The 11,099-nt window shown below is 32.1% G+C and overlaps 2 protein-coding genes and 1 non-coding gene across 4 annotated transcripts; 2 read left to right on the top strand and 1 right to left on the bottom strand.

The window, feature by feature from the left end:
- Window positions 1-2,992, top strand: LOC106763884 (laccase-4). The gene is made up of 6 exons (XM_014648056.1): window positions 1-142; window positions 274-425; window positions 512-756; window positions 840-968; window positions 1,224-2,141; window positions 2,368-2,992. Exons 1-6 carry the CDS (start codon window positions 56-58, stop codon window positions 2,496-2,498), a joined length of 1,662 nt encoding a protein of 553 aa, XP_014503542.1. The 5' UTR covers window positions 1-55; the 3' UTR covers window positions 2,499-2,992.
- TRNAR-CCU lies at window positions 2,909-2,981 on the bottom strand. The gene has a single exon. It is a non-coding gene; the product is annotated as a tRNA-Arg (tRNA).
- Window positions 2,993-3,623: 631 nt separating the features above from the next.
- On the top strand, window positions 3,624-5,464 carry LOC106765297 (transcription factor DIVARICATA). Of its 2 annotated transcripts, none has more exons than XM_014649871.2 (3): window positions 3,624-3,973; window positions 4,181-4,580; window positions 4,721-5,464. In XM_014649871.2, the coding sequence occupies exons 1-3, from the start codon at window positions 3,940-3,942 to the stop codon at window positions 5,238-5,240; spliced, it is 954 nt and encodes a 317-aa protein (XP_014505357.1). In that variant the 5' UTR covers window positions 3,624-3,939; the 3' UTR covers window positions 5,241-5,464. The 2 variants fall into 2 exon arrangements, with proteins under 2 accessions (XP_014505357.1, XP_014505358.1); XM_014649872.2 differs by having other exon boundaries at window positions 3,625-3,973; window positions 4,223-4,580.
- The last annotated feature ends 5,635 nt before the right edge of the window (window positions 5,465-11,099 follow it).

Genomic DNA, 11,099 nt, shown 5'->3' with positions numbered 1-11,099 from the left:
ACAAGGGCCAAGGAAGAATTGAAGAAACACACAAAAACATTAACTTCTCAAGTGAATGGAGTCACGCCTTCTGACAATATTTCTGGTGGCTCTTTCATTCTCACCATTTGTTCAATCCTTGGTGCGTCATTACAAGTTTAGTGTAAGTACTTCCTGTGTGACAGTGTCAAACACAAGTGAAAATTACTGAAAGTTCTACTCTTACTATAAAAATAATATCATAAATCATGATTAGCTAGCCATTTGAGCAGTTAATGTTGGCCAATGTGACAGGTGATCTTGAAGAATACCACAAAGCTTTGCTCCACGAAATCATTTGTCACAGTCAATGGACAATGTCCAGGGCCAACTCTCTATGCAAGGGAAGATGATACTGTACTTGTAAGGGTCACTAACCATGTTAAGTACAATATTACAATCCACTGGTGAGAATTTTTACACCTAACAGCCTGAAACTTAGAAATTTGGCAATAGAAAAATTTACTGCATCATAAATTTTGAACCGTGACAGGCATGGAATCAAACAGCTTCGAAGTGGATGGTCTGATGGGCCAGCATATGTCACTCAATGTCCGATTCAGCCAGGGCAGAGCTTTCTCTACAACTTCACCATCACAGGTCAAAGAGGCACACTTCTCTGGCATGCACACATCACTTGGCTAAGAGCCACAGTCTATGGTGCCATTGTCATATTACCTAAACGAGGCATTTCTTATCCATTTCCCAAACCAGATAAAGAAAAGATAATCATTCTTGGTAAGTTTCATGATAGGATAAAATGTAGAAAGTAAAATTAATCTTGATCACTTGCACTTTATATTGTTTTGTATGATTTACAGGTGAATGGTGGAAATCAGACGTTGAAGCAGTGCTGAATCAGGCTGAAAGTTCTGGTCTGCCACCCAACATATCAGATGCTCATACCATCAATGGTCATACGGGACCACTTCCCGGTTGCAATTCTAGGGGTACTGATATTATAGACTAACTATTTATTTTTCAATAATTTAATATTAACAACAATGATATCCGCTACTATTAAGTAAATGGCTAAAATAGTGTGTGAATTGTTGTAAAAGTCTTCATAATATTGAAATTTAGAAAAACTAAAACTATCCATAGCATCAATCATGTTATAGCTAAAGTAAAAATACAAAAAGAGAGAAAAAGTTTGTAGATGTTTTGACAGATGGTGAAATACAGAGCTTAATCAAACTGTGCAGGTTACACTCTACATGTCGAAAGTGGCAAGACCTATCTTCTGCGGATTATAAACGCTGCCTTGAACGATGAACTCTTCTTCAAAATTGCGGGGCACAAGCTAACAGTGGTTGAAGCAGATGCATCCTACGTTAAACCTTTTGAGACAGACACGATATTCATGAGCCCTGGCCAAACCACCAATGTCCTATTATCCGCCGACCAAGGTGTTGGCAAGTACTTAATAGCAGTTACTCCATTCATGGATGCCCCCATAGGCTTTGACAACGTTACTTCCATTGCTACACTTCGGTACAAAACCACACCACCTTATCCCACAACAACTCTAACCACCATTCCTGCACTGAATGCAACTCCTATAACAACTCACTTCATCGATTCCCTTAGAAGCCTTAACACCAAAGAATACCCTGCAAGAGTTCCATTAACCGTTGACCACTCCCTTTTCTTTGCCATAACCGTTGGCCTTAATCCATGCGACACGTGTCTCACCGGGAGCAGGCTTGTCTCTGCTATTAACAACATCACCTTTTTGTTGCCGACAACATCACTTCTTGAAGCACATTACTACAACGTCAGGGGTGTTTTCACAGATGATTTCCCTGCATACCCTCCTATTGTTTTTAATTATACTGGTACTCAACCGGTTAATATTCAGACCAACAATGGCACAAGACTGTACAGATTGAATTTCAATTCAACTGTTGAAATTATTCTCCAGGGCACTGCGATGATAGCTCCAGAAAATCACCCCTTTCATTTGCATGGCTACAATTTCTTTGTTGTAGGGCAGGGGCTAGGGAACTTTGATCCAGAGAAGGATCCATTAACCTTTAATCTTGTTGACCCAGTTGAGAGAAACACCATTGGGGTACCCAATGGTGGATGGGCAGCAATCAGATTCAGGGCAGATAACCCAGGTAGTTACTAATCACTTTCTATGTGTGTTTGTTTGTTCTTCAAAAATTTTCCATGCAATTATTATGTATAATTACAGTATCTATCAATCAGAAATAATTCTATGTACAGTGAGTTTGTTGATATTTGTAAAATCTATCACAATTACCGTACGTGAAAATTAAACTTTATGATCAACATGTAGTTCATGTTGACTAAATTGATGTTTATAATGTGTGAACTGTGAAGGTGTTTGGTTCCTTCATTGCCACTTAGAAGTACACACAACATGGGGACTTAAGATGGCATTCATAGTAGACAACGGCAACGATCCCGGCGAGTCCTCGTTTCCACCTCCCAACGACCTTCCAAAGTGCTAAAGTTTATCAAGTAAAAGGAACGAAATTTGCAATCTGAGAGACAACGAGACTGTACAATATTACACTGGAGAGGTGATGTTAACGCCCAAGGGGAACACATCAAGTTGTTTATGGCAGTTTGTGAAGTTGGATTCGTAGCAGAGATCAATAAAATACTTGCTGTAGATAATTCAGCGCTTTTATTTGTTCTATTGTCAGTTTAGGTTCATAAAATGTGATGAATGTGCTTTGATGAAACTTCAAATTGTTCAAATGGCTTTTCTAGAAGAATTTTCATATTATTTTTTTCTGGTATGTTCAGAAGCACCATCTTTTTCTTCAACTGTGCTAGGCTTGCCATGGTTGGATATATTGGTAGTTATGTTGGCAGCTTTTGCTTTGATAGTACAAGACAACAAAAGAAAAAAGGACGCGCCAGGTAGGGGTCGAACCTACGACCTTCTGCTTAGGAAACAGACGCTCTATCCACTGAGCTACAAGCGCAACTTTAATATGACACCACATACTATGCATTATAATATATTTTAATTATTGATAGTAAGCAAGCAATGGCTATGTATGTCATAGTAGAATTCTCATCATCTATATTTTCAGAGTAGATTGAGAAAGTTATAGTCTTATGCTTCTATAGATTTTGTTCTTATTTGATAAATTAAATTATAAATTAATTTGACATGCTTACACGAACAAAATGGTTTGATTCTTAAATTTTATACTTTATATGAATGTTTTAACATATATCTGAAAATCGTACATAATTTATAAGTAAAAAATAGTTTATAAACGATATGACAAAACTATTAAATGTCAAAATAGAAAATATTATTTTTATCTAGAGGGAATTGTACCTTTCCGCTAAAAAAAGTTTGTCTATTTTATTATTTTAATCCTTACTTATATTTAAACCTTTTTTGAGAATGTAATTAGAATGGAAATAAGAAGTAGCCAGTGTGACACTTAATCCCAATTTTAACAAAAACCCTTGAATTCTTTCCAATCTTTGCTTTAAAGTGACTACACAACCGCTAAGAAATCCAAATCTTATTCCCTATCTCGTTGGATACCCTGATTCCTACTCTCTCAGTTTCCACTGTATATATGTACATGTATGTGTTTGATACATGCATTAGGTTTTAAAGTTTGCTTGGTCACCAAGAAACGACAAAGAGAACCTGTTTCCAACTTTTCCATGGTTGATTGTAAATAGTCTCTCTTTTCTTTATTGGATCGTAGCTTTATGCACCCTCTTCCTCTTAGGTTCTCAAACTTTTCTCTCTTACCGTGGACCTCACCTTTGTAGGATCACCTTAGAAAAACCTCATTTTCTTTGGTGGGGGTGAGAGGTTCTACCTTATTCCTGGTTTCATCCACAAGAGAGCAACATCTAAGTTGTTTTAGTTTCAGAATTCGTCATACTCTCACACCAAAATTCTTGTACAGCATGATTTTTCCAAGATTTTGTACGAATCTAAAAGGTATGGCTTTTGTAGATTCTCAACTTTATCTTGATCATACGCGCAAAATATTCTGAAATCTGAGCACCTAGTGATTCAAAGCTCTATAATTTCTTCTTGTTTGTGTTTCTCTCCTGTGTTTTACGAGCACCCCTTTGGAGTTCCTCTCCAGTTCCATCTCTTTAGGGACTTAATTGAACTAAAGCTTTTGTATGCTTGTGGTTTGAGGTATGGAATTGGAAACCCTGTACCCTCCTTGTTTTATGCCAGATTCAAATTGGTTTGTGGAAGAGAGCCAAAGCACAGAATGGAGTAGGGAGGATAACAAGAAGTTTGAAAGTGCCCTTGCTATATACGACAAGGACACCCCAGATAGATGGTTCAAGGTGGCAGCCATGATCCCTGGGAAGACTGTGTTCGATGTGATCAAGCAATATAGGGAACTGGAAGAAGATGTGAGTGAAATTGAAGCAGGGCGTGTTCCAATTCCTGGTTATCTTGCCTCTTCTTTCACCTTTGAGCTTGTTCACAACCACAACTATGATGGATGCAGAAGAAGGCCTGCAGCTGTCAGAGGTTCTGATCAAGAGAGAAAGAAAGGGGTCCCCTGGACTGAAGAGGAACACAGGTGAGTTTCACCAATTTAAACATCATAATCTTGAGTTGCTCTACTTGTTTCCTGTATACACTTGTTATTGATTGAAATTTGAAATCTTCTGCTGTTGTACTTTTTGAGGTATTTCAATCTCTGTCGTTTTTGAATTGCAGACGTTTTCTGATGGGACTTCTCAAGTATGGTAAAGGGGACTGGAGAAATATTTCTCGGAATTTCGTGGTGACAAAGACTCCCACCCAAGTTGCTAGCCATGCACAGAAGTACTACATAAGGCAAAAGGTTTCTGGAGGAAAAGATAAAAGGAGACCCAGCATCCATGATATAACCACTGTTAATCTTACAGAAACTTGTGCATCGGATAAGATCAAGTCTCCTTTATTTAACGTGTCGCCCATGATTACACCGCAGCAGAAGCTGAATAGTATGTCAAAAGTGCAGTTGGACTGGACCAGCCACTGCAATGATGGATCACTCATGGTTTTCAACCCAAACAGAGACAACTTGTTTGTGTCGTCTTCATCTGATATCACTTCCATGGCCCTGAAAATGCAAGGCCAGGATCTCTATGACTGTGCTTTACACGAGGCTTATGCCAAGGTAAAAGTTCCAGGTTTCGGCATGCCTCCCAGAGACTTCAATAATGAAGCTATTTTCGGTATTCATGCACTCTAGTCACAGACAACCCTGATGAGAAAAACTCCACTGCATTACATCATTGTTCTGTAGGATTAATGTAGATGACCTGAAGCTAGCTAGCTACTTAGTTCATGGTTATTGAACATCCTAAAACTGAATTTGGAATGGACTTCTTCTGAAGTTTTCCTCTTTATCTTTTTAGTCACAGTGATCATGTCTATTTCTTTGGAGACCCAATCATATGATGTACCATTCAGGCATGCTATTTCTCAAAAGCAACAAACATCACTAATAATTGAATTCTATCATCACACGCTGATTAATTAACATGGGTTCAAATGTCAGAACCTTTCATCCTTATCCAACAAGCTATAAATTGAACTGCATAGTGACACCAGTCAAAGAGTATAGCACAAAAAATAAGATATTGTAACCTCTAGTGCCTTTGAAAATGAAATAGTAAAAATATTGTGTAACTGCTCGATAGATCTTTCCAGCATCAAATTCCATGAAAGAAATAATACTGGTAAGACCTGAATTTAATCCAGATAAAATATTAATACCATCTTCAACTCAAAATCATAAGATAATAGATTTCCGTTTGCTGATGTGGTAATTCATTTGAGCACTTGCAAGTTGACCATCTTTGATTAGCATGATCACTTTAGCAGTCGAATCCGAGTTTGCATTCCACTTTGGCAGAATCGCATGCTTGATTGGGTGAGAATATAAATAGGCAGATTCACGTAAGCATGCACCAATGCTGTTCACATTATCACAGTGAGCTTTTATTTATTTTGATTCTGGGCCAATCAGCCTCTCCCTTTTCTCTGATATTTCTGTGCTCGCCAATCTCTTTTTCGCTGGTGGCATCACTTTTGCGTTTGCGTTGTTCTTTCTTTTGCTAGTCTCTCCAAGCATCATGCTTTATTTTTATTCTTTGTTTTGCTTGAGAACCGCATAGCATATTCTACTGATGTTTTAACAACTTTTTTATAATAGGATATATGTTATCATTTCATTCGTATTTAAATTTATTTTAAAAAAATATTTGAAACTAATCAATCACAAACTATCACATATGCATTATCAAAAAAGAGTTCTTAAAGAATTTTTTTCCTTCTACTCCCCCATACACTATCAACACATTTTTCTTCCCTTGATATTTTAACAACTTTTTAATAAATATATCACTATTTTATTGGTTTTTATATTTGAAATGACCAATCACAAACGGTCACATAAACTATTATAAAAAAGTTGTAAAAAAAATTGTTAGAAATACATTTTCTTTTTTCCTCATACTATAAGTATAAAATTATGATATGTTAACAAATTTTTTTAACAACTCTTTGATAATAAATTATGTATCACTGTTTTATTAGTTTATATATTTAAAATAGATCGATCACAAACTATCACATAATTTCTTCTAAAAAAGTTATTAGAAAAAATTATTCCATGGAACCCTTAAATCTACTTTTCTTCCTCTGTTTATTTCTTTACAATAATTTAACTTTAGTACATGAAATGAAATTATTAAATAAAAAAATATTAAGCGAAACTATTACGAGGAATAAAGCAACCGACCTTGGACTATAATTGCAGATTGGGTTCTTCAAGTTCTGGAAGGACTATATTCATCAGTCTTCATGAGAATAAGCATATATATCTCTATTCCAGAGTTTAGATTAGAAATCTTTCTTTCTTTTTTCTTTATTTTCTTCAAATATTAGTGGTACTAGGAGTTTTTAATTCCAAAATATTCTTAACTTTTTTTAATAATAACTTAAAGTTATACCGATAGATTCTACGTCATTTCTTCCAAGTGTCTGTCACTACCTATAAAAGGAAATAACATGGCATATATGCATAAAACAAAAATTATAACATATTTTTGAGGTAGTCATTTTTACGGAATTGATTCCTAGAAATATAAATTAAAATAACTGTAAGATCCTATAAACCAACTAGCAAATAAGAGCAATTTAGTTTAATTATTTTCAACAAAAAGTATTTTTTTTCATAGAATACAATATTTAGTAAAATAATAAAATTATTACTCCTATAATAGTTAAATTCATTGAACTTACTATACTTGATCTATTTTTGTACATAATCAAGTAATAGTTGAAAGGATAATATAAGCTAATTAAAATAGAAAGTGAGAAGATAATGATTCAAAGGGACATATGTAATTTCGTGGAAGATGTATTGACACATATGAATCTCTATAGTTTAAAAATTAATAAAATTTAATTATCAATATTAACTATTATGTAATAAAAAAAAATATAAGGATAAGATTCACACGGTTCTACTAATAACTGTTTGAGAATCAAAATATGTGTCAAGTTGTGTATATTATTATATGATTATAATAATTAGTTAAGTGTTTGACATCCAACACCGAATAAATATACTTTGACGAAGATAAGTCCCACCCACAAAAGTCTTAAATAATAATGTAATACCAAAAATAATTTAAATTTATTTTAAACTTAGAAATCTTTGTAGAATGAAATATTTTATACAGTCTACCAAATTGCATCATGCATGTGTCATAATCCACAAAACTTTATAAATATAATCTTATTAAACTATAATGCTTAATTGGAGTTTTGTCCCGGTGGAAAGAAAATTATAAATATATTTTCCCTCTTAAAAGATCGTATTTTATTATTTAAAATGGAAATTCCAAATTTAACATGAATCAAGGATAAAGACAAAAAAAATAGCTTCTAACAAACAAAACATGAAAAGAATCATCAGTATAGCACGCACGAGGATGTTTAAATTGGATCGGTTTTCATTAGTTGTGAAATGTTTCGATTATGTTTTTAATGACAATATAATTAAAAATATGCCTGGAGATTTTATTTTATTTTATATATTTATTTATATTTTATTTAGGGTTAAATATGTTTTTAGTTCCTATGTTTTGGGGCGATTTTGGTTTTAGTTCATAAATTAAAGTACAATTTAGTCCTTCAACCCTAAAAAACTTTGGTTTTAGTCCTTTTTACTAATTTTTTTTTAATTTTATTTGTTTTTTCAAGCACGTTTCAAATGACTAAAAAACAAATAAAGTTAAAAAAATTTGTAAAAATGACTAAAATCAGAGTTTTTTATAATTGAAAGACTAAATTGTACTTTAGTTTGAAAATGGACTAAAACAAAAATCGTCCCAAAATATATGAACTAAAAACATATTTAACTATTTTATTTATTATTATTATTATTACTTATGTTTATAGTATTTCTATGTAATTTCCTTTTGTTGATTTCTCTAGTCACTTATGAATAATTTTTTATTAAATGCTCTTATTTTGATGAAGTAAAACACGCGATTCTTTTCAACAATGATAGCACTCCTATTTTATATGACTTTGTTGGTATTGATGTTTCTAAAGTTTTTAATAATTATTTCACTAGAATTAGATCCTTCCTTTCTAATATATGAATTCGAATATAGTTTTTCTTATTCCTAATCTTAATGGAGCATAACTAATTTTCATCCTATAACATTTGTTATTTTTGTTTCAAAATTATTATAAAAAAATTTTAAGATAGGTTTGCTGGGATTACTAGTAGGATTATTTTATCTAATTAAAATGGTTTCATTAAAGAGAAGTGTTAAATATTGTATTTGTATTATTTTTTAAGTTATTAATCTTTTATCTAAAAATTTAAAGATGATGGTACATGTAGCCATCAATATTGATATATCCAAGGCTTTTAATAATATCAATTGACATTTCAATATTGTTGCACGTATATATAGATTACAGTAGAAATTAGATTAAAGTATATGATTGAATTGTACAAATAGGATTGAATCGTTGTTACTAGATGGTTGGATCTGTGGTTTAATGGCATGAATCGAGACTCAAAGACCTTAACTGAAGTTCAAATTACGGTTAAGATCTCTCCGACGTTCGAACGCCGGTTATAGCCTCACCAAAATTCCAAGGCTGCATAAGCCCCCGCTGAATTTGGAGATAGATGTGCATATGTTGATTGTTTTTTTCTTATTTTAATATTATTTTAATATTAATTTGTTTAGTTTTTAAGTTTTATTATATATTTATATATTGTAATATTTTAAAATATGTTTGAAATGCATAAATTGATATATATTTATTTGTATTTATTTAAATTTTATATATTATGCAATTATTTTAGTTTTGTTAAATTCGTTATTTTAAATTTGTAATTTTTGTAATATTTAAAAATAATTTACGTAGTGTTTGTTATTTATTTAGTTAAAATTGTTAAAAATATTTCTTTGTTTGTTATTTATATATTTTATTAATTTTATTAATTAATGGTTTTATTGGTTTTGTTGATTTTATTAATTATTTATTAATTAATGATTTTATTTTTTATTTTTAATATGTTTGAAATGAACAATTTATTATATATTTATTTGTATGTATTTAAATATTATATATTATGTAATTTACGTATTATTTATTTTGAATTTGTAATATGTTTTATATTTTTTATTTATTTACGTATTATTTATTTTGTAATTATTTAAATTTTTTTAAAAATTTATATTTTTTATTTATTTGTTTATATATTGTTGAATCTGTAATGTTTTATTCTATTTATTATTAATTGAAATATGATATATTATGTAATTATATTTATTATTTGTCGACTATTTGCTTTTTCTTATGATTTTTTAATTTGTAACGGCTTTTTTAGAATTGATAATTATTTAAATATTTATTATTATGTAATAATTTCTTTATTTATATTTTTTTTATTTGTTTGTTATGCAAACTGTAATATTTTTAATGATTTGTTATTTTAATATTAATTTATAATTAATTTTTATATTTTTGTCATATAAAACAGAGATGGTTAAAATGAAATATGCGTCATTTTATCACGATGAGACTTCTTTTTCTCGTGATGAGTTTTCATTTTTGTCACATTCTTAAAGGAGAACACCTGTGACATCTGTTAGTAAAAGACGCGTTCAAGAAAGTCACGTGGACGTGATTGAGGAGCATGGGCAGCATGGTGAGGGTATTCAACACAAGTATGACGAGGGTATTCAACACGAGTATGCTGAGGACGACTATGTTGAGTAGGAGGGTGTTCATAAAGAACAAGATGAATAAGGTGGATTCCCAAGAGGTCTACAGGACACCTCCTTGCTTACTAACTACACCGATCACGTTGCATTCATAATTTTTCCTTAGTTGGTTAATTTATTTATTTTTTGTTATATAATTTTGTGTTGTTTTGTAGGATCAACGAGAGACGAAGGTCATCTTCCATGGTAAAAAACTAAAACACTTTGGAATGTATCATAAGGCTATTGCATGGAATGATCCAAGTATGGTTCTCATATTCAAAACATAGATGCTATGCAGCAAAGGCATACTGAAGACGATTAACATAAGCTCCGAACATTGACTAATTGTCACAATCCATCACATTTTGTCACACTTCCAACAAGACATCCCATGCCTCAACATCATCCACTAACATCTTGCATTTGGCTTTAACATTTATTATAATGTGGAAGGTACAAAGCATCTAATATGTCTATGGAAATACATTACCAATGGCATTCATCAAAGCAAGGTCTCTATTAGTGACAACAACACGTGGACCACCCTCTGATGTTATAAATAATCCTTTGAACCTTTCCAATGCCCAAGTGAAATTATTTTGGCGTTCACTTGAAAGCAACGCAAGGGCGGCTGTGAATGTCAAACCAGTTGATGTGACCCCAACTATCTCAAGCAAGGGAAAACGATATTTGTTTGTCCTGTACGTGGTATCCATAAAAAAAAACTATGTTAAACGAATTCAATAAGTGCACTGAATCGGATGTGTCCAAAACAGGTCACTAACCACGTCGAAATCGTCCAA

This window comes from Vigna radiata, chromosome 6 (assembly GCF_000741045.1).
Source record: "Vigna radiata var. radiata cultivar VC1973A chromosome 6, Vradiata_ver6, whole genome shotgun sequence".
Classification (NCBI taxonomy): Eukaryota; Viridiplantae; Streptophyta; class Magnoliopsida; order Fabales; family Fabaceae; genus Vigna; species Vigna radiata.
Note: the sequence above shows the minus strand (reverse complement) of the source record. Positions and strands in the feature narration are given on the sequence as shown.

Excerpts from the sequence above, each read along its gene's own strand:
- LOC106765297 (XM_014649871.2), top strand. The coding sequence starts at position 3,940 with ATGATTTTTCCAAGATTTTGTACGAATCTAAAAG. Across the intron at positions 3,974-4,180 it reads ATTTTGTACGAATCTAAAAG|GTATGGAATTGGAAACCCTG; the intron begins GTATGGCTTTTG and ends TTGTGGTTTGAG. Across the intron at positions 4,581-4,720 it reads TGGACTGAAGAGGAACACAG|ACGTTTTCTGATGGGACTTC; the intron begins GTGAGTTTCACC and ends TTTGAATTGCAG.
- LOC106763884 (XM_014648056.1), top strand. The coding sequence starts at position 56 with ATGGAGTCACGCCTTCTGACAATATTTCTGGTGGCTCTTTCATTCTCA. Across the intron at positions 757-839 it reads AGAAAAGATAATCATTCTTG|GTGAATGGTGGAAATCAGAC; the intron begins GTAAGTTTCATG and ends TATGATTTACAG. Across the intron at positions 2,142-2,367 it reads ATTCAGGGCAGATAACCCAG|GTGTTTGGTTCCTTCATTGC; the intron begins GTAGTTACTAAT and ends TGAACTGTGAAG.